This window comes from Varroa destructor, unplaced genomic scaffold, assembly GCF_002443255.2.
Source record: "Varroa destructor unplaced genomic scaffold, Vdes_3.0 BEIS01000006.1, whole genome shotgun sequence".
In the NCBI taxonomy this organism is placed as follows: Eukaryota; Metazoa; Arthropoda; class Arachnida; order Mesostigmata; family Varroidae; genus Varroa; species Varroa destructor.
In genome coordinates, this window is record NW_019211459.1 from 9,134,009 (window position 1) to 9,156,546 (window position 22,538).

Sequence of the window (22,538 nt, forward strand, 5' to 3'; positions counted from 1 at the left end):
GTGCGTAATACTAATGGTATTCTCGTTGAGCAAATATGCGTCCTAATTTCAAACACTGCGTTGCTAGATACTTGCATTATAACACGTCGGAAATTGACTTGGTATAACTTCGGTAAGCTGCAATATTTTGCTACTGTTTTTTCTTTATTAATATATCATACAGAAAACGTGCGAAGTGCGTTGCGTTAAGGTTTTTTATTACAGATTTTATTATAAAATAGCTTTGGGAAGTGCCTATGCGTAAAATGCACATAGCTTCTATATAACCATCGCTAGTTTATTACGCTTGTCGTTATATCGCGCAGTATTGTCTAAATTAATCTAGCATGTTGGAGCTCCATATAATGCTATAAGCATATCACATAGACGATCTGTATCGTCAGTCCTATGATAAACGCCCGAAAATTCTTAGATGTGAAAAGATGAACGCGTGAATCGATGCATAGCATGATCCGATTCGTCCAGCGACTTTGCGTGCGTGCGCGCGTGCGTGCGTGCGTGCGTGCGTGCCTGCCCGCAACTATAGGCTGGGCCCGCGCAGGCCACCTTCGTTTCGACGTAGTTACATCGCACACCGAGGTGGATGTTTGTGTTGTTAATGTGAGCGCGCAATTCGGCTACTCGTAAGGTTCTCGGAACAATCGACAGGAACGCGTCTCCGCACTAACTATGCCAGCATCGGCATTTCACTTTGCGTTCAACATTGTCATATGTGACACAAATCTGACACAGTGTATACATGAGGCACAGCTCGAGCCGCCTTTCTTGTTCAGCAAAACTGTTCTCGGTACGACAAGGCAAGAACACGCATTCCAGTAGTGGCCAGTTTGTGTGTCAAGGTAGCGTGAGAAGTAAATGCTGATAGTAAATTTGTGAACTATTGACTAAAATATTGAGCCCGCTAAACCCGCATGCGTTGTTTGTTGTTTTCGCCAGCAGAAACGGCACTGGTGCACGTGTGAGCGCCCCGGGGAGGGGGGGTGAGGGCGATTGAGATAATTGATGGAGTTGCTTTGTCTACGTTGTACATAGTGTACATACAGGGTCCAAGTAGGTTTTATCTTGCTCAATTTTTGATGAACACAGCAGTTTTGCTACTGCTACCAGCAGTACTATTGAATTTTCGGATATCGTGTAATCAGAAGTATATTAGCTTCTTTCATACTGCTATATCGATGAGGGTTCATTGATTCGCAATGGGGATTTTCAAGTTTGCTTGCTTACGCTAAGATTTTAGAGGAGATCAGCACCGGACAGAAGGTTTATTATGAGTAGATATTTAACGTCAGAGGATGTCTTTCTAAATCCCCTATACATATATATATATATATATATATATATATATATATAATTTTTGTCGCCATGATTCGATTCAGTATTCCATCAGATTTTCCGAATTTATGTAGAAATTTAGTTAAATCATTGTTTGAGGGCGCTCTACGCTTCAGGAGGTGTCGTTTGTTTCCAAGCGGTACGCAGCAAGCTGTGTGTCATCAGCATTGTGCCTCAAAAGTGGTTAAAAAGTAACTAGGCTGTCAGCAGTTTGGAAGTCCTTTTCGGTTTTGCACTACATGCATACTTCAGAACTCCTATTCCCAAATGTTATAAGAATGTTTCAACAATTGTCAAGATGTTTCAAATATGGTGGTTTTAGTTATCATCCCAAAGTGGCTGTCACAAGAAGTGAGTAGTATTTACCTTGTAACCAACAGGACACTTTTTTAAGACGCAGTAATAATAATATATGTTCTAGTAATAATAACAGTCCAAAGAGCACATGACGCTGTGCTCGACACCGTCCACCGGATCTCCGAGGCTCAACAGATGTTTGCTTGTCTAAATCAAGAAAAAAAATTTGTGTCGGTCATGTGTGCATAGGTAGCTCCTTTACCATCGACACGACTAGTTATGTGCAGATGAATTTATCTATGTATGAGTAATATCCATAAAAAGATAAACAATCAACCTTTAACGATAAATAATGCACTTTTTCTAGTTTCAGCCAAACACATGTCGAGTCCGACACCCTCACAGGGCCTTGCTAACCTGGGTGAGCCCACAGCCTCCGCCGATTCTCCGGATCCACTGAAACCCCTGTACATCAGCTTTGATGATACCAATGACCAGGCCAACAGCAACGACAGGGAGAAATCAATACAGCCTGCAACGAATGAGGCTGTTTCCACAGCACCTGCAGTGTCGGTAACTAAACAAGTAAGAACATCGGAGCCGGTCGGAACTGTGATGGCCGAACGGCGACCTCCTTTTGGATGCGCCATTTGCGATCGTTTTGCGTCTACTGACATCGATGAGCTCGAGGGTCACATCAACGCTCATCGAATGTACGTACCATAGAAACGTATTCGCAATAAAATCACATAGTCAGATAAATTTCGCATTGAGAATATCAGAATAGGATTATTAGCCCATTGAAGCCACCGCACTGAGTCGAGATGTCCTTAATTCGTGCCTATATACGCAGCTAACACTACGTATTGGTTGATTGACAAGCTTCGCCTTCATGCGTAATGGATTTAATCGCGTTTAGCCGCAGTGAGCTCTACGTCACTATTTTGTATCACTAATTAAGAGTGGAAGCCCAGTTATTCTTGCGTGATCTTCTGAATTTCTTCCTTAACAATGGAGACTAGTAGTTTTTTGTTATTTTATAAACGTGCTTTAAGTATTTGTTAGCAATTGCTCGTCTATTTGAAACAAAGTTGATGCGCCAATCGGAACGAAAGGATCAATAAAGCTAGACTTATACGCGCTGACAGTGCTCTTCTCTTTCATATCGTATAGGGACCTCGTCCGACACCTACACCTTCATCCTGTTTCAGAAGCTGTTGAATTGGCGACGCAGGCTTGTCAGCAAGGACAGTCAGTAAACGGTGCTTCACGGCCTTCGGAATGGCGGCGATCAGATATGCCTAAAACGAGTTATAAGGCCTTAGACAGCCGAAATAACAGTTTTAAACAAGGAGGAATGCAGCGTTCAATACCCACTGCGCAAATCGGGCCCAACATACACTATGCGAGCGGTAATTATTAACACCGAATATGAAACCGAGCTCAAATCGTTTATCGGCTGTGCGTATTTGTGTGTTTAAACCGTTTTTCCAAATAGTGAATGTTCATACGACGCACTTCTGAGTTTTGAGCTCGTTTCAAGAACACCATATTTTTTTACTTGCTAATTAGCCGTTCTGCTATTTAGCTTTTTACAGATTATGTATATATTACTTAGAGAGTAATTATGAACTTTGAGAGCTCGTTATTAGATACCATATTCTATGCAATATTGATTACATTCATCGTAAACAGGACATCTACTTTTTGTTTCTATATCACCAAGAGGGTCCCACAGAGATTCGTACACATAGCCCACCTCCCGTGCCGATACAGCCCAGAACTGAAAATTATCGAACCAGCGATTCTTATGATGTAGCAGCGTTTCAACATACGGCCGATTCCTTTTTGACCCATACGGTTTCTGGCACGCAGGTCTCAGAGGTACGTCAATGTTGGGTTAACTCAATCTTTCAACCTGTTTTCTTTATTAACATATGCTATTTAAGTTACACACGGTACGCGGAAGGACTTTATTTAGATAATTTCACGCAAACTTGGTCGTATATTACTGGCTTGACGAATCTTCGTAGTTTTTCGAGAAGAATGCTTAATGCTGGCTTATGTTCTGTTATCGTGTCTTTGATAACATAGTGGTCAACATTGTGCCTATTAAACGTAGGTACACATGAGGTAGTCTGCATTTCTATGCCGGGCCTAGATACACTCTGGTTCGAACTCGGAGCCATCCGTTTGAAACAAAGCTTAATGGCCATATGCGATGTAGTGAGATTTGTTTTGTCCGCAGAAGGTCGGTTGTTTCTGCTGAGTGTCAACGAACCAATCAGTCAATAAGCCTGGCAGGAAAATTTCTAGCGCAAAGGCGCTCCTGCCTACAGGGCCGATTCATGTAGTGCGGTGTACATTTGTTACCTGTAGCTAAAATCATATAACGCATGTCTGTCTAGCTGTTGTTAAAAAAATCGCATACAAAGGTTAGTGACGCTGTTGTGCATGTACTATCACTGAAACAGAACAATAGGATACGTTTCTTCGATTAACAAAGGCTGTATTGTATATGTCGTTACCGGAACTTGGAGCAGCGACCTCTGGTCTCCTTCAACTAGGGGCGTCGAAGCGATTACCTTTACTAGCAAATGTCGAATGAAATAATGCTAAAAATCAGTACGTATAGCAACTGAATGACCAGCATCACGTGATTCGTGATGCCCTGTGTGTATGTTTACAACGTGGGCTTACAAGAGCCAGAAATGGGGTTATACGAAGAGGTCAGTCACACAACAAAGCTAAAAAAATCTACTGATCGAAAATATCCACCGTGTAACGCATATGTTGACAATATCGCTTTGGCTGCGATGCCAATGAAATGGTCCAAGTGGCTTTTTAAGCAGTCGTATATAACGCGTTGTTAATAACCAGGAGAAGCATGCACATTAAGATACCATGTACATATGCGCACCCCAACTAAGTTGAGACCATATGCTTGTTCTTATTTTCTCCGTAAGGTCAGCGTCGGCAACAGCTGGTTTCTTACACTCGGTGTGCTTAAAATGCAGTGGCCCATACAGCTTCACCTCATTTGGTTGTTTGATGATTCCGTTGTTTAATAAAAGTTCGATAAAATGCAAAAATTATTTGGCCGTCTCACAGGCTAATTAAAAAAAAATCCAATTACACGGATTGCACTAGGTTTTCGATTTCTGTGAATTTCTAGAATTGTGCCATATTGATGGATAGACTAGAAGAAACGTCGTAGTCCATATACTTTTACACCTGTCTATATGAGGTGAGGATGTTGCTTTATGCTCAACCTAAAAGGATCTTCTAAGGACAAGGTGATTGTGGATTTTGATATATTCGTTATGATGAATTGCATTGATATTGGATAAGATGCAAAATGTCGCTGAATATATTATCACATGATGAAAAAAGATTGGTACTTAATCGGTTACAGATACTTCCTGTGAGACTGCCTCCTTTTCATTCAAGTTTTTCTGGCAGAAAGAGGTCTCAGCATCCGCATCTACTTTATCAGCAGCACGTTGATCAATGGCCGCGTCCTGTACATTCAGCCGATCACGCCGGCGCTAGTTCATCGTGGATGCTACAGGGACGAGTGGACGAAGGACATGCATGGGCCGCGGTATCTGAACGAGACACAGTGACGAATCAACCCTCTGATCAAGTCCAGCGAGTGGATCAGCTTTTAGGTAAAGTATATATCACTGGTGCAAGCCCCACTCTAAACTTCTCAGGCCTCAGAGCAAAGAAAAACTCAAGAAATGTTTCAATAACCATGGCGACGCCCTATTAATTAAGGTATATATCATTATTCAGCTTATAGCCATTCTGCTGAGATACAATACTGCCAATTTGAGCTGATCCAAATCATATCGCTTTTACCGTCCCGACTAGAGAGATAGACTGTATTTTATGGATTTGAATTTTTTTGCTCTATTATTAATCGGCAGAGCACAGCAGCGACGTCCTTGAGACCGTCGTCAAACTGGAATATCACGAAATGCAGCCATCGATGTCCGGACTCGATCATTTCACTATCGATACCGCTACTGACGACAACAACGACAGCATCAACACGAGTTACAGTAACAGTCTGGCACCCAGATGGAGCCGCAGTGGCAGTAATAGCGCCAGCAACAACGGCAACACATCAGTTGCAACTAATCCCACCGGTAGGCAATTGTGCTGGTCTAAGGAGCAGCAACAATTGGCCCCCAGACAACCTCTGTCACCTACCCCAAGCAGCAGTCGTTGGGACCCTCACGAGCTGAGGCAGTTCCACCAGGCATGGACAATTGAACCACCTCCCAAACTAGTGATCTGTCAGCAATTTTCGAGCGTAGACTGGGAACAAGGACCGAAAGCTTACTGTGTCCCCAGTAAGGCAGAGAAGCCCAGGAGGTCTGCGCTGGCAATCGAATCGAAACGCGATTTCGGCAGTACGAACAGTGCGACCGGTGTAGCGTCTATCGCTACTGATAGGCTCGGTTCTCGCGAAACAGCAGCCAGCACTACAGGACCAGTTGGGTCTAAGAGGAAAACGTACCGCGCCGATGCAGGAGATGCCGGCTCGACTGCAAGCAACACTGTCAGCAGCAAGCCTTCTTCAATTGAAAAACATGGCTCTGTCAGCTCTAGCCGGTAGGTCTGAATAACGCACAATTGGCTGATTTCGCGTTACTGAGTTTACTCGATTCAATCGGCGCGGCGTAATGTGATGATGATTCAAAGACTTCACTAGCAAAAGGCCTGGAGTAACATTCCACTTTAGGCAAGAAATGTTATCTAAAATTTCAATGTATTACACCCAGATGGTTTTCCACCGGCTGGGAACAGCAAAGATCATACATAGCTTATCATTTTTTCAATAATAAAACTGTGCATGATAGCCTCTATTGATTGAATCGATAATCGAAGATATACTAAAGCTTCTAATATATTCGCTTGGCTAGATTAACGTCTACGCTACGTTACTTACGATAGATGAACCAGCATCTACCCTAATTGTAAGTAAATTCGTCTACGAAGAATTCCTGGTGTCCTGCTGACGTTTGTGCATGCTCATGTTTTTCTTCATGTCTTTGTCTGCTTGCAGTACATTCAAGAAGGCCGAGGACGGTTGTGTTTCAGACTTGGCAAATAAACAACTTAACGATCAACAACGAAGTGATACACATTCGAAACCTACGAAAGTCGAAAACTTCACGGTAAAAACGAGTGTCTCCAACAGCGCAAAAAAAACAGTGTCCCCAATAGCGACAATAGCCGTGAAATCTTCTCCGTGCGCAAGCAGTAATTCTGTCAAACTGCACAAGCCTAATAAAACTGTAGTGATCGCAACGAAGAGTAAACCCGTTGTGAAGGAGCTTGGCAGCTGCGTTAACCGAAGTTCTAGCAGTAGCATGGCTCATTCATCGCCGAGCGTTTCGGAAACTACCACCAACGGCAAAACAGCCTGTGCTCCTCGGCGAAGCACCCGGCTTCAGGGAAGACCTTCACGACGATTTGGCCTTCGTGCCGCCTATCATTAAGTGTCAATGGACCCATTGTGTGGCGCATGCAATACAATCGATTTGACGCAAAACTCGTAAAGGTTGATGTATATATATATATATATATATATATATATATATATATATATATATAACAACACCATTGTTGTTTAGGCCACGTGCGTCCTATTCCAGCTACCCATTAGATAAGGGAAAATGAGAACGTTGGGAAGGTAATTGTCACAAACCAGTGCCAAGAGTTTATCGTTAGTTTTCTCATGTTACTGTTATGTTTAATTGTAAAGCTAATACATTGTTTTCTTGTACTGTCAAATAACATTAATGTGGTAATAGCGATGATGGCAGCCATTTGCTTTTTCAAGACGATATGATGTGTCCGCTGGTGTGACTCTGATTTCTGCTCAACAAAAAATCGGCTAAATAAACCTACCTATGCAGTGATTTGAGACCGAGACAACTTTTCTCATTTCAAAACATTTATTTAGATTTTATTTGTATCATAGATTTTTAGACTTGGTAACTAATAATTTCACAAATTACACGAAGAGTGGAACAAGGAAGTGATAGGCAAATCGGGCAAAGAAGATACTGGCAAAATTTCGAATATTTGCACCTTTTCGCTTTCCATATTTTTGAAACGGGGCCTGAGGTCATCGATGGGCGGGTTGTATTTTCATCCATTAAATTTCACGCTTGCTAAAATTTCACGCTAGCGAACTCAGTTGGGCGGCCCAAGTCAGTCATCCATTTTGTGTTTCGCTAAAAGTAACAGGTTGTCGCTTCTATTGAAACCATGTACCTAAGCGGAAAGTTTGTTGGCGGTTTGATTGTGGCAAAGACGACGAGACGCTGGCACTCTCCGCCAGTATAAATCGAACCTCCTGAAGCCGAAGCTAACCCTACTTCATCTATCAGTAATTACTAATGATACAACTGCCTTTGGCTGGCGTCGTTCTCCTTGGGAAAATCACACGCCAGCTCCTGTTAGAGACACCTAGTGGGTAGCCGGAAGTTTCAGCTCCTGTTAAAATCGATCTATTAATAATAATGATAGTGCATCACCTACCTTGCAGAACTGTTATCTTGAGTTAAGTTTAACTAGAAAGATTACCTACGTAACAGTAATAAACGGTAACGAAGTATGCGTATCAAGATACCTTTACAATGGAACGCCGCAGCAAATTATAAAGGTAGTGGCAAGCTAGCTGTTAAAGTGTACTCTTTTCCAATCTATTTTGTAATCTAGATAACAACTGCCGCATACAGAGCTCTGAAAAGTATATCGATGATATTTGTTTGTTGGACGAGCATTTAATTAGATCTTTAATCGATATATACATGTAGATGGAAAACGAAATCGATCACTGTTCAAGCGTCAGCTGATTGCCATCACGACACGATTCATTAACGAAAATATGGGTAGTTATATAGAATAAATTGTTTTCAAACAAGGGCATTAGGTTTGCCGATTTACTAGTCAGTGTTATCACGTAAATCTGTTGTCAGCGTTTACAATATCCTTCTACTTGGACAAATGGCGTACTGCAATATAAAGGCTTTGCGTCAGCGTGTTTTAAGTCGAGGAGGAGCACACTGTGCTAGTGCGGGTAGTGTGCACTGCAATATATGTATATATTGGAGATTTTCATCATTAGCTGGATCATTTATGCATAAGTAGACGGTTTTCGCTTACGTGTGTTCTGCGCTAGAGGTTGATTGATTGATTGATTGACAAACTAACGACTAACTTGAATCTTTTAATATGCTTCAACAGAATGCCACTTCAGATCTGCTAAATACACAGGCAAGTCAATGGACCTAAATCGATTTTCGGCGTTAGGTTATTAGGTGTAGCAACGCAGGCGTATCGTGGCAGAGTGGCCGATGAAAATACTCTGATTTTCGTTTTGGCACGATCTATTCACGCCCTATTCCCTTTCAGTTCGACTAGTTGTTTGCCTTATCCCTATGCAATTATTTATCGCGGAAAGGTCATAACGTCCCTTGAAAACTAATTCAGTGTTCTAACGTTGCGACATTGTTTTTACTGTTAACCTCTCAGGCACGATTGCTCGTCGTTTCTTTTCGATTACGTGATATCTCACTCCACTTTTCATTTTACTGCACAGTCTCACAGCTGCACAGTTTCCAGACACGGTACGGGATATAATTAAAGTTCTGCTATGATCAGTATTTCATCAAAGTCAGCAGCCCAAAACGCGATACGGTGTCAGCTCGTACTGGGCCTATGTGAAATATATATAGAAGGCTAGAGACTACTAGGCTACGCCAAAGCTGTTTGATAAATAACACCGAGTGCTATTTACAGGAAAAAAATGTATCAAACCCTGCACCGAAATGTGTTTCCAACAATGATAACAGCGAATCGAGCAGACGAAAAGGTCCTGATGGGCCTGAGAGCATCCGTATTGGTGTATACTGTCTCTTCGTAGCGTTTCTGTGTTCGGCTGGGTTCCGATCAGCCGGCTTTCTTTACATGGGCATCATGGACACATACATTGTGTCCCACAAAGACGCTTCGTGGCCGCTTAGCGTTATTGGAGCTATCACGAACCTGGCTGGTATGGTCGCATCCTAGGTAATTAACTAAAATATGAAAACGTATTGATTAAAATAGGTTACCGATATTATTTGACGCTTCCTAATAATACTGTTATTCTGTAATGAGATAAGCTAACATGATAAAATTGTGCACGTGTGTTAGAAGGACTTTTTACAAAGTAACCTAGGCAGAGTATAATTTCTCAATCAACTGTCCTCATAGGCGATTCACGCCTTTTTTCAGTTTTCACTTATTTCCAGTTTACATACGGTAGTGCTTCAAAGGATACTGCACTGGAGAGACTGGCTAGGCAGACGTACCTTTAAATGTGGCGTACAGCTTTGTAAGAAGCAGCATGTAGGAGGGTAATTATAACGTTCCTCTCGATATGAGGAACCTATGCATGGTGCTTGCAAAGCATATTATCAATTACCCCGTCAATACAAAATATTTAGAGTTTCTGTTTATATTCATAAATATTGGATTAAGTACTCTCACTCCAGACGGAGGCAGTTGCCGTACTTTTTGTATGTGACAAAAATCCCAGGGCGCAAATGTTGCTAAACCGATTGCTTTTTTAGTTGAGGCGGCTCAGCTATCTAAACGGTTTCGTGTGTTTGTTTCGACGCGTTTGAGATCGGCCTATGGTAATATAGCTCAACGTCTGCCATGTACTTTTCAGGTGTTATAGCTGGTCCATTATGCCAGCGGTATCCGACAAGGCCGGTTATGTGTTGCGGGGCTGTGGCCGCTTCTGCAGGGATGATTCTATCGTTTTGGGCACAAAATATCGCCCAGCTGACTCTGAGTTTGGGCATCCTTTATGGTTTCGGTTGTGGAGTAGTATTCACCGGTATCAACGTTGCCTTGTCGCAGCATTTTGACAAGTATGCATTCTGTTTGTCGGCTAGGATTGATAATGATGTGATTCTGCACAGGACACTCAGATCTGCCCATTTTACTATGCTTGCCGTCACTAGGACCTTTCTGCCCTTACTTGTTACAGAAAACATCGAGCTTTCACAAAAAAATTAGATGAATCACAGATAATTATAGCAATTATTGTAATGTATCTGTGGATGGTAGCGCCATAAAAAAACAGCGGCATCTATTGAAATTAGGACACCTTTCACATAGACTGACGGCTCAGTTGTAGCAATAAAGCCGACGCATCGCATGCTTAAATTACCGCAAGGAAAGGCTGACCATGTAAAGGACGTTGCAGTCGCTTCCTTTTTTTGATAATGCACCCTCGTATCACCGCTTACTGCTCCCTTTGTCCGTCATTTTTAGATACCGCGCGGTTGCCTACGGCGTTGTCTACGCAGGAAGTACAATGGCGTCATTCGTTTTTCCTAATCTGCTCTTAGCCCTTAGCTTGGAGTATTCCTTCAGGAATGTCCTACTGATTTTTGGTACGTTGTATTTTCACAAAAGGAAAAACACTATTCATACCTAAATAAGCAGCCCACACAGTATAATAGCTAAAGATGGAACTACGATGTCCTTCATCCAGAGTCGTGGTTTACATAAGGCGGCGTAGATTAAGGTCGTAAAGTTGTCGCCGCGATGACACTTACTTTGCACACGTTTGGTTCAATAGCATGAAAGAGGGAGTGAAAGTTATGGTGTAACGACGCATATATTGCGGATAGCGTATACTGTTCGCTCTACCTGATAAAGGTGGATGACCAACTGACGTAAGAATGAGCTAGCGTGTTCGAAACGGACACGAATGGTAAGAGGGTCTTCGATCGGCTCAGTCTTAAATAGATATCACAAAAGCGATGAAGCGTTCCAGGCGCGATATCGGCCATCGGAACACTTCACTTAGCTATTTTATAGCCTTTATTGGAAAGGTCGAAAAATTTATTTCGGATCCTAGCCACAAATTTGGACACCAAATTCAACTATGATATGAATAGCACTAATGAGGCTCAATTGCTTAAATGTTTGTAAAACTATAAAAGTCCCATTTTACTGAGGCTAAATTTGTGGCCGAAGTCCGCTTACTTCAAATTCTAGCTCTTCAGTAAACTGGAGCTTTGACCTTTGCTTCGAATTCAGAGTGACTAAAGGAGATAACATACTTACAGATGCTTATTTGCTTGCACGATTTGAGCTGCACGACATTCTGCGTTACGTAATACGGAAATTTGGTTCGTTGATTTTGTTGCATTCACTGCCAATCGCGATGGATGTCCACGTAAATGATAGCACACCTTTCCTATATGTCTAGCGTTGGAGACTCAAAAGAGATTTCTGAGTTATAGTTCCCCAATAAAAATCGATGCTTTCAAATTTGTTAATGAAGTGTATTATTCTTACTATACTATGGGAACGTGCCACACTAACAAGCAAGAGATCTAGCACCGAATACAGTTGGCCATTCCATATGCTGTGCACCGCGGTCTAGATGGGTACTGCGGGCCTCTGGGGGCACTGCCGTGACCATTGCTGATTCGAGTGGCAACGCTGGCAAATGTTTACTATGCTGTATGGTTACCATACTGTCTCATAGACCTGTTGGAGAAACCACAGATAAATCCAGCAAAATCCGCTCCGGCTAGAATCTTCAGATCAAAGAAGAGTTTTCGTTCTATAGCGAACAAGTGATTCCAAAGTTCACATAGTGGGACTGACTGCTGGTATAAGAACATACACGTTGTGCATATTATAACAGTCTTCATATACGCTCCGCTTAATCAACGTGTTATTGCTCTCTCGTTGTGTGACAGGGGGCATCATTACAAATATGTTCGCGCTCGCGCTCTGTATCAAAGAGCCTTCCTGGACAGCGGCCAGACCGTCCAAAACAATCGAGCAGAAGGATTCCGTCAAAAAGGCAACCATACGTGAAGCATTTGACATCTTTAGAAAACCGATTTTCTATGTGCTCCTTGTTTCAAACATTTTTTTTCAGTATGGTTTCGACGCATTTATGACTACACTGGTAAGTATCGTGTGGATAGTTCAAACCATTTAGGCAATGATAACGCTTAAACATCCTGAAATAGAGCTACTATTTCTTCACACCGGCGAGGTATGCCGTGTCTCTCATATCTCCAATACAATTGTTGCACCGTTCATTTTGTAGCCCTCTAACAGAACTGGTAGGCCTTCTACTACTAATAAGGTAACTGTGTTCTTTTGTAACAGGTGGATTTTGCTGTTGAGCGTGGAGCAACCCTTCAACAAGCCGTCAATCTGTTACCCTGGTTTTCTGCAGCTGATGTTGTGGGTCGTGGACTGTTTCCAATTATGGCCGACCGAGGTCTAATCGATCGAACCAAGTTTATTATGACGTGCTATATACTTACTGGTTAGTCTGAATTAAGAGAGCAGGTCGTTTGCCAGGGTAGTGGCTTAGGTGTTTTTCAATCAGAACGTTGAACGGCGACATTAATACAAAGCAGAGCCGTTCGGCCCTAAGGCATAGAATTTCCGTATTTACCAGACCAGGCCATATCGTTTTGTTGTTTTCTAGGCGTATTTACGCTCCTTTTACCGGCGACAAATACCTATACAGAGCTGGTCCTGTGCATTCTCCTGATGGGATCCTTCTGTGGCTGCGCGGCCGTCATGTTCCTGTGTGTGGTGAGCGACATTATCGGTGTGAGTCGATTTCCTCTAGCCATTGGCACGCTCGGTTTGACAAATGGAGGTTTCTACTTCACCAAGCCATTTTTCTTTGGATACTTTTGTGATGTCGTTCAGTCGTATGACGGAATGTTCCATATGACCGGAACGCTAACTTTATTCGTAGGTGTGTACTAGCTAAAGCCTGCTTGAATATCGTCGATTGTTGTCGTTAGTGATAATATTCTTAATGTCACTTGTAAAAATACTATGCTAAAGATACTAGACTTACTTGGTATTTGTTATAGCGCCTGTATCAGGCGTTTAAAGTTTTATGACAATCGCTAGCTCTAGTATGACGTGTTCGAACAAAATACAATCAGTAACTAGTATAGGCCAGGAAGACTTTTGAGCATAACCCACGTCATCCCTTTGGTAAATCCACGCTCAGGTACGGATCATTACGTACGAATCGTCGTGTTTGTTCCAATAATCTCTTGTTTAACATCTGTGCAGGGTTGGTGTGGCTGTGCATCATTGGGTCTAAAAGAAGTCGAAAGCATAGTTTCTTCCTAGGGACTTCGTCATGCTGTAAGTTTTTGAAGGTCTTACCGGTTCAGGACAACCGGAATCAACTGCCTGAGGTGAATACTTTTACAAACAGTCGCGTGACAGTGGCGACGCTACTTGTTTCATGATTGATCTTGAAAAGTAACAGCCAATGATTATGGTTACCCGCATCTCTTTTTTGGAAAGTACTTTTGCATAACTTTTTTTTTTTTCTAGGCTATTTTTGCACAACTATACTTATAGGATATTTTCAATTTGAGCATTGTATCAGGATATACGTTACCGCAATTCGCTGAACTCAATATGTATTTTAGGTGACAGTCAGTGCCATCAATCTGCAGCACAATGACAATCTAAAAGCACAGTCAAGCCACCGGATCGTCTAAAATAACCCTTCACTACGCGAGATCACTTCTCTTACATAAGTGAAATAAGCAAATACAGAAACACTGTCGGATCTGGCAGATCTACGACGAGAGCAATGTGAAGCCAAGGATTACTCGAGTAGGTATGCACACCAATAGTTTTAGAGAGACCGAAGTTTAAGCTACTAGGACGACGCTGGTGTATACCAGTAACCGTTATACTCTGTAAATATTATATATATTTGCATTAAAAGGCAAAGTTTATAAATATTGTTTAATATGATTTAGAAGTGGCCATATTTTGCCTAAAATAATAAAGGCGAAAGAAAGATCCAAAGCCAAGGAGCGAACCCGTTTCGTCGGAGCCCATATACCTAAATAAGGTCTCTAGGAATCAATCGACGCATTTACATCGAAGGACTTCTAGCGTCCCCACTACAGTTAACTTAACATTTTCTACTGCCTATTAAGTATTCGATCGATCGAACGTTAATGATGAAACTGATGATCCTTTTGCTCTAGGGGCAAAGCTATATGATATAATTAGGATATGATCTACGAAATATCTAATGAAACTTAGTTGAACATTTAATCGTTTCTAGCAGTGTATATGTACACATATAATTTTAATGGCCAACTGACAATAGGGCCAATCTTTCAAGGCGAGTCTGTTACATCTTGAAAATTGACTTTGGTCATTCACATACCTCAGAAAACTCGTGACGTTTAGAAATACTATTTTTTTTTTGTTTAAACTATTTTATATGATGGGAAGAAACTGAGTTGGAGCACTATTTGTAATTAAGCATTTGCGAGGGCCATCAAGCACAAAGGTTTTATGCTGGGTTTGACCTTCGGCTCCATGCCATCTATTATCTGTCAGAAGACTATTGTGAGCGATTTTCGACCGGACAATCAACATGGTCTCTGTTTAGTTAATATCGCTTTAAAAAAAAATAAAGATCTTTGTCGATGAAGCAAAGTTTCCGATGGGCACGTGTTTCTAATAAAGTTCGATGCAGTAACGGCTTTTAGCGTAGACTTCGATTAATAGAACGACTAGGTCAGGGCCGCGATATCTGCAAGTGTGCTCGACACTTGTTCGTTGTATCATGTGTTCTTCGTAAACGTCTGCTTTTCAAAGGGCACAATTTCGATCCTGACGCCTATCTATTTTCTTAAGACCACCATCTGATCGAAGGTATTTTCGTTAGTCAGTCAACTTGCGTCGAAGAAGCTGGCTCGTGCATTGTCCCGTGGGTTTTGCGAGTCGCGGTTGAGTGCGGGCGGTGAGGCGACTCCGTCTTCGTTCGTCTCACAATTCTTAGACTTCACCCAAGGGAAAAGAAACCGCGAAGGCGGGTCTGGTCGAAATCAGGAAACTGACTCGAACGTTGTAATATTATAGAAACGAGCCAACTTATACATACAGGCGTAGTCTCAAGAACTTTAAACTTTGCTCTCTACCAATTGCTATTAGAAAAAAGATAGAAAGAGTAGATTTTCGAGCAAACGAGGCAAGTGGCAGATATGCTGAGGAAATAAGATGGCTTTTGGTGTACTAAAACGCAAGAGATCATTGAGAGGCTGGTAGGATTATAAAAAAACGAGTAAGGATTGAAACGTGCCATCTCAGTTTGTCTGCTGTCTGCTCTGTCAACATACGTACTACATATGGCTAACTTCACTTAGATTCTCTGAACGATGAACTGCGTATTTCTCTAGCGTGAACCAAAGCGTGAAGCCAAATAGGACTTATTTCCACCATTGACCCTTGTATAAATCCATATAGGTTCCAGTTTCATGTATCGAGCTCTCTTCATAAATATTATAAATATTCCGCTCTCCATTAACACAATCGACGGAATCGTTCCGAAACAATCGTTGTAGGTACACGAGGAACGGACTATTGTGGCTGTATAGTTCGTCGTATGCGTAGGACTAGGCATTTACGAAAGCGCGGTTGAAGATTGCGTGCGAATCACAATAGGAGATAGCCAAATTATTCAATGAAATATGTCGCTATTTTCAGGAAGGGCTATCTTGGTCTGGTAGGACCGGCTGTCGACTATAGTAAAAAAAAAAAACGAAGCGCGAGGAAAATATGTCGGCTATTTTTCTTCAATAGTCGTTGGGTTTTAGCTGGAGGTGTGTTTAGTTCGTTTGTGATTCTGTGCGAAGGCCCGTAGATCGAGTTAGCCTTAAGAATAGACTTGACAGGTACTCTCTTGTTATTACAAAGAGAGGGAGCGGTTATTGCAAAATGTCTAAATATATATACGAAGCTTTGGAATGAATATTTACCTGTGCAATTTACTCATTTCTTATGAATATTTTCGGCCAAGTAGCGCTTGATTTTACATTAATTAGGCAGTTTAATAAAGAAAAAAGTATAGGGTACACGAAAGACGTTTAGGTTTAATAGCGCATAATATATATATATATATATATAATAGTGCCTGACACATAGGATCGTCGAGCATTATTTTTTAGTTGTTAAAAATCGATTTGGCAGAGTTATACAGTTTTTCCTTAATCTCCCATTCTACTTACTTATCAAAACAGTCTATGCTCTGTGAGATTAGCCTTGTTTTGTAGGCCCCGAACTATTTTGACGGGTGTTCTATCCGCACAGAAGTGCGTGGTTCGTTCAAAAGATGGATGCCCTCGAAAATTGCAAAATTACCGCCTTGTGTGGCGAACAGCACCTGCCGTTTGGATAGAAGCTGCACGAAAATTATTAGGGGCAGACAATGGAACTAAGGAAGTAAGACAGGGGGATATGAAATCTACGATGGCGACCCACCCCCGCACACCATAAATATCACCAGTAGATGCAGCGAACACGGCAGCGTTCATCGGTAACCCGATGACCTTTTACTACGTTGAAGCTCATCGAAGAAGAAACGCTCAGCGTGCTATATGACACTGTTATACGACTCATTATATATTCGTTCGTTATTTAATTTTCCTTTTTATCGAACACGTTACTATCTATGGGGGGTTTTCATCCCACATACTAGGTAAAACCGTAGAGTGTATGAACTACAGATAATAATGATAATTAAGCGTGTCACTGCGTTGTCCCGTGCCGTTCTGTTAGAAAGACAACTCAACTACGGCATAAAAAATTACAATAAATGGAAATGGCATAGGCATTCGTATATACATCAGTTTTTCTGTATTAATTTAATAAGAAAGCTTGCTTTTTCGCTCGAAGGAAAGCGAACAGACACTCCTCGTTCTATGATTTCCGGTCATGATGGAGCCGTAATTAGTGGCCTATCACACTAACTTTTCGTAAATCGAACATGTAGATCAGTCTAAACATTTTCACTATCGAAGTTTACTCTCGTATGCATTTAGTGTTTTATTTTTACTTCCTGCATGAATAGAAATATTTCTATCATTGTTTTTTAACGAGAGATAATCCCTATATGGACCTCATCTTAAACAAAATCAACGGCTTTCAATGAAGGTACATCGTTTTGTTAAACAATTATCTGTTACCTCGTGTGATATGCTTAAAACGAAGTCGTAGACAATGGCCAAGCAAATCTGTTCTATCTAATCGTATAGAGTATCATCGAGATAGTACGTTATCGACGAGGCATCAGCCACTGTTTCTCTAACCCTTAGCTTCAGTTTCGGTACCTGTGTCAAATCGGTAGGGGAACGACTGGTAGACGGATTTGTTATCCGATGCGACCGCTTGTCTATAGATATTTTGGTCTAGAGATAGATTGGCGACTCTACCCGTTTTTTTTTACTAGCGATTTTAACCAGCAGAGAACCATGTTCTACTAAGAACCTTCTGCGCCTTTCCTTAGAGAATGCCGCTCTCGTTCTCCTCTGCGAACGCCACACACTACTTTGTACAGTGGTGTAATTGAGCTTTGCCCATGGCAAATGCAACCGTGTAACAGCCGCTTTATGTCTTTGTGGGTAGAGTGTGTATTCAGAACGCATCACAGTACTCGATACGACCTCGGTGAAAAAAACGATAGTCAATATTTTCGAAAATAACACGTGTTACTCATACGGGCGATATCGTATGAGACTATATAAGTAGGGTAGGTGATATTGTATAATCGTTGGCAGTATACATCACAGAGGTCGCCTACTGCTGTTTCCGATAGCGAATGCCTTATAAGTGTGCCATTTCTGTCTGTAATTAATGTAAGGTCTAAGCGCCGCCACTAGCTGTCGTCTAGCGGAGTGAAATCTATCTATATTTACCAATGTAATTAGTAAACAATTACATATTTATGGTATCATGATATGTTAATAGATGTGCTATATAATAAGAAACGATAATTAGATTAGCTCGAAGACACTGTCTGGACGCACGAGTCTGAGCCACGCGTGTATGTCGTGTGAGTATTTTTTTAATTTGTTCCCTCAATAATTTTCACAAAACAACCCCCAACCATAGAAATGTCTGTACTTTAGTATGTTTACTTGGCGCTCAATATCATCTATGCCACCCCACATATACATAGCGCACCCACTGTCCATAACTCAAGGATAGAGCTTTTGTTCGTTGTTTGTCAAAAAATATCCACACTGAACAACGCAATCCGCAATTCGATCTGATCTTTTTCAAATATCCAATTGTATCCAGCAAAACGGGTCAGAAATAGCAGAGAGATAACAGACTCTCGGCAAAATTAAAAGGAAGGATCTACATGCATGTTCTTTGGCACCATTTTGTCCTCTAAATACACAATCCCTATCATTCTTCGACTTATAATCGATTTGAGAAGGGCAAGGCACTGCAGTACGATGGCATCATTAGTGGAAGATAAAGAAATGTTCGATTAGCCATATCATAAAGGGCAAGAATTGAATGCAGGACGAGCCTACGTGAAGTAAAGTAAAGGATATATTGGCCGACGAGGAAACTTCATGAAGCCCTGAAGTAGTAAAGGGCTACTCGTCGGGCATGAACACGTATCACGATATGCACATAGTCGACTTCCAACTTCGGACTTCCGCCATTTACGGTAAGGCCCCAGCTGGCGGAATTTATCGATGGTTTGCTAACCACAGCAAAGATCACGAATCTCAGATTAGATACGGGACGACGTCAGAAAGTAGGACAATAGGATGATGATGTTCATCAGGTATTCGTCATACATATGTCAGTGTATAATGTAGTGACATTATAGTGTTGTTGTTCAAAGCCTTTGGAGTTGGTGAGCGAGGGTGCGCTCGCGCAAGTCGTGTCTTATAGAAAGCGTTGCAGGCTGCGTTGTTGAGTTGTCGTTGATGGTGTAGTAGTCGGCGTTCCTGCAAGGAAATGTCGACATTTTAAGGGGTCTTACGAGTAAAGGAAGGGTAATATGCCATGCCAGCCTGTGCGGATATGTCAGAAGAGGATAGCCAATGTGGGCATAACCCTGTGGATGCTTCAGGTCGCTGTCGAGACTTGCGCATAAGGCGACACCACGGGAGGGTACAGACAAGCCACCATGCGTCTGTAGGGACGAGCGTAGCTCTGGGATGTGGTGCCTATCTGCTCAACAGTTACTACAGCATCTACCGACAAACTATAGATACCTCCGCCTTTTAACGCTGTGGCAGAAGGCTGCCTGAGACTAACTGTAAGAGGAGCGGAACTACATAAGCAGATGTAGCTACCATAGAGTACTAGGCAGACTTCTACGGGAAATTGTTGTCTCTGTGAAAAGGGCTAGACACAGCTACACGGGATGCATAGTTAAAGAAAGTAAGCGAAGGAACCTCAGGCAACAACAACGATGGCGCTGATGACGATAAGGAGTCATAGCTCCTTCAGGGCGGCATAGCATGTGCGCTCACCGAGGTCTTGCTTTATTCCAGTCAGTGTCAGCGAGCCCAGCGAAGTGGTGCCTGTTTGCTGCTGCTTGTCGGGGGGTTCCGTAGCAGCAGGCGTTACTAGCAGGCAAAGTCTGGGACTTGTCTGAAAGGGTTTCGAGCCGCTGACGCCATCGTCTTCGTAGTTGTGCTTCTAGTAATAGTAGTAGGTTACGTTCATACGCCTAAAATAAAACGAGTACCAAGAGAGAAAGAGTTGGAACTCAGAGAAAGCAGCCTAAATCGGGTTGGAGCAGAGGCAAATGCACAGATCCTTAGGAGAAAAGGCAGAAGCAAGACGAATATCCTCATTTGTTATAATTTTCTCCTTTCTCCTACAGCCGCCATCAGCACCGTCATTCGCAGCTCGAGTACTACAGTTCTGCCACAGTAACACTGAATAAAACTAGGCATAGCATTGCTCGGTGCTCCTCACTGGTAAAGAGGCCTGTTGTGAGCGAAACCGATAAAGAGAGCTCGCAGAAGTTGTAGGTCGACGGAGCAAAAGACATGCTTCAACCAGACTCGATCCGCAGCTCGAACAGGCGTATTCCAAATAGGTTGGTACCTTTCCTGTACTTCATCAAAATACGTCGTCATCTGTCGACAGGCGCGCGAATGAAATCAAAGCGCTCAATTTCGAGCTGGAGTAACGCTTTGGCAGTCAGTTATGATCGGCGTAATTCAAGCTATTCTAGGTGGCCAAAAAGATGGAGAAAACATTTGACCGAGATTGAGCCAGCAATCTTCGCCAACTTTGCCCTGTTTCCATCACGGTCGTACTGCGGCTGATTCAAATAATTAAGGGGTTACGATTTGTATAGCGTTCTCGTCTATATCAAAGTCCAATGACGCTTTTATGGCACGGAATGATGCAGTTTTTTGTTATTATAAATTTACAATGCCTTAACAGTTCATATCCGTATAATTTTGGGTAAACAACAATATACTTATCTACTAAACTGCTATTTTAAATGTTTTATTTCACGTAGATGTTGATAGATAAGATTAGAAAAAAACAGAATTCATTAGTAGGTTGTTTAGTAGGTTTATGCTACGAAAAAAATACTACCTAACCTAATGTTCGACCACTAGATCTAAAGATTTCCCGCACTGTTTCTGCTCTGTAGTTAGGTTACACCATCTATTTGCCGACAAGGACAGATTAGAGTTTCCCTCGGTGATCGATGACCCTAATTTTACAGGTCCGTTATTGGTTTAAGAGAACTACTTATAGACTCAGCGATGCACACTCTTCTAATCAGGCTTCTTCTGTTGATAGGAACAGTAATGCGGTAGTGACGCATTAAAGTCGACGTATCTTAGCTGACACATTAAGAATGGATGATTCACTAAACACTAAATGGAACTCACTTGGAGCACGGAGCCGCATAGTTTAGGTAGCTAATGAGCATTTTTTTTAGTGCGTTGCCGCGGTAACCATGAGGATATCGGCATCAGTAGTTTAAATTTCAGCGTTCGTAAACAGTCGCCATGAAATCCATTGGCCACGCCGTTTCATAAATCGGTTGGAGAAACCCCAGATGAACCCAGCAAGATCCAACATGACGCGAGCAAATCCTTAATATTATGCGGAAGAGATGATTCTGAGGACCTGTTCACACAGCCGAAAACGTTAAAAATCAATCATTACCAAAAAAATCTTAAAACTCTAATATACACACCTATGAAGGTACCGAACAGCAAAAAATTACGTCACAGTTTCATCACACTGAGGAAAAAGGAGCGGCAACTGGCCGAGTCACCACCCGGTCAAACGTTTATACGATTGTCACCGACATCATTTTTTTGGCCACCGAATTTTCTCTGGATCGTAAATAATTTTTTTGGATGATGCATATAGTACCACGTTACTTCAATAGTTTCGACAAAAGAATTCCTATCTTGAACGTTGAAGAAAAGCATAAAGTACTGAACATCAAACGACGCGACAAGAGAACCCATGAAGGGTAAACAAGTAATCGCGCACCTTTCATAACGGATGCGTTTTTCCCGTTGGGATTGGCCACACTCCCATCTAAACAACAATGTTAGCTGACCAAATCCACGGTAAAAGAACACTGCGGGTCACCGACTGGCACGACCGTGTTCACAAAGGCGGGCAAAAAAACTCATAGTCCTAATCACATTTGCACGTAGTAGCGGATAATAATCCTGGTCGTGACGTTGGCGCTTAAAATGATAATTATAGTATATCACAGAGAGAGAGCTCAAATAGATATTTGCTCCCACATATTGCTATTTATATATAATGCTAACGAATGCCCGAAGGTCTCGTCTGCAAACAAGCAAATTTTAGGTCTAATTAATTGCAAGGTTCACGAAAATCGGCATTGGCGAAAAGGTAGGCATGATACTGTTGCAATCATTGTAGCACGTTCCTTGTTCGCGGCTATCTATGCAAGTGGACAAAACGATTTCGGCCTGTTATAAAGGCGATCATACGAATGAAAAAACCGCGTAATACCAAACCTGGCG

At 42.0% G+C, this 22,538-nt stretch overlaps 2 protein-coding genes across 10 annotated transcripts; both read left to right on the top strand.

Annotated features, from left to right (window-relative positions):
* Nucleotides 1–340: 340 nt before the first annotated feature.
* On the top strand, nt 341–7,581 carry LOC111253355 (uncharacterized). Of its 6 annotated transcripts, XM_086993699.1 has the most exons (8): nt 871–1,050; nt 1,449–1,683; nt 1,997–2,342; nt 2,803–3,041; nt 3,356–3,513; nt 5,045–5,300; nt 5,562–6,252; nt 6,707–7,581. In XM_086993699.1, exons 2-8 carry the CDS (start codon nt 1,572–1,574, stop codon nt 7,140–7,142), a joined length of 2,238 nt encoding a protein of 745 aa, XP_086849825.1. In that variant the 5' UTR covers nt 871–1,050; nt 1,449–1,571; the 3' UTR covers nt 7,143–7,581. The 6 variants fall into 6 exon arrangements, with proteins under 6 accessions (XP_022668354.1, XP_086849826.1, XP_086849824.1 ...); XM_022812619.2 differs by lacking the exons at nt 871–1,050; nt 1,449–1,683 and adding an exon at nt 341–839; XM_086993700.1 differs by lacking the exons at nt 871–1,050; nt 1,449–1,683 and adding an exon at nt 341–839 and having other exon boundaries at nt 2,003–2,342.
* A 1,206-nt stretch (nt 7,582–8,787) lies between these two features.
* LOC111253234 (monocarboxylate transporter 12-like) lies at nt 8,788–17,374 on the top strand. 4 transcript variants are annotated; one of them, XR_015330652.1, is made up of 10 exons: nt 8,788–8,928; nt 9,454–9,706; nt 10,370–10,574; nt 10,981–11,102; nt 12,426–12,640; nt 12,847–13,009; nt 13,175–13,453; nt 13,783–13,910; nt 14,151–14,344; nt 16,787–17,374. XR_015330652.1 is itself a non-coding variant. In XM_022812352.2 (9 exons), exons 1-9 carry the CDS (start codon nt 8,887–8,889, stop codon nt 14,220–14,222), a joined length of 1,479 nt encoding a protein of 492 aa, XP_022668087.1. In that variant the 5' UTR covers nt 8,788–8,886; the 3' UTR covers nt 14,223–15,231. The 4 variants fall into 4 exon arrangements, 1 of the variants encoding a protein (XP_022668087.1); XR_002674531.2 differs by lacking the exon at nt 16,787–17,374 and adding an exon at nt 15,385–16,768; XR_002674533.2 differs by lacking the exon at nt 16,787–17,374 and having other exon boundaries at nt 13,175–13,302; nt 14,151–15,231.
* Nucleotides 17,375–22,538: the final 5,164 nt, after the last annotated feature.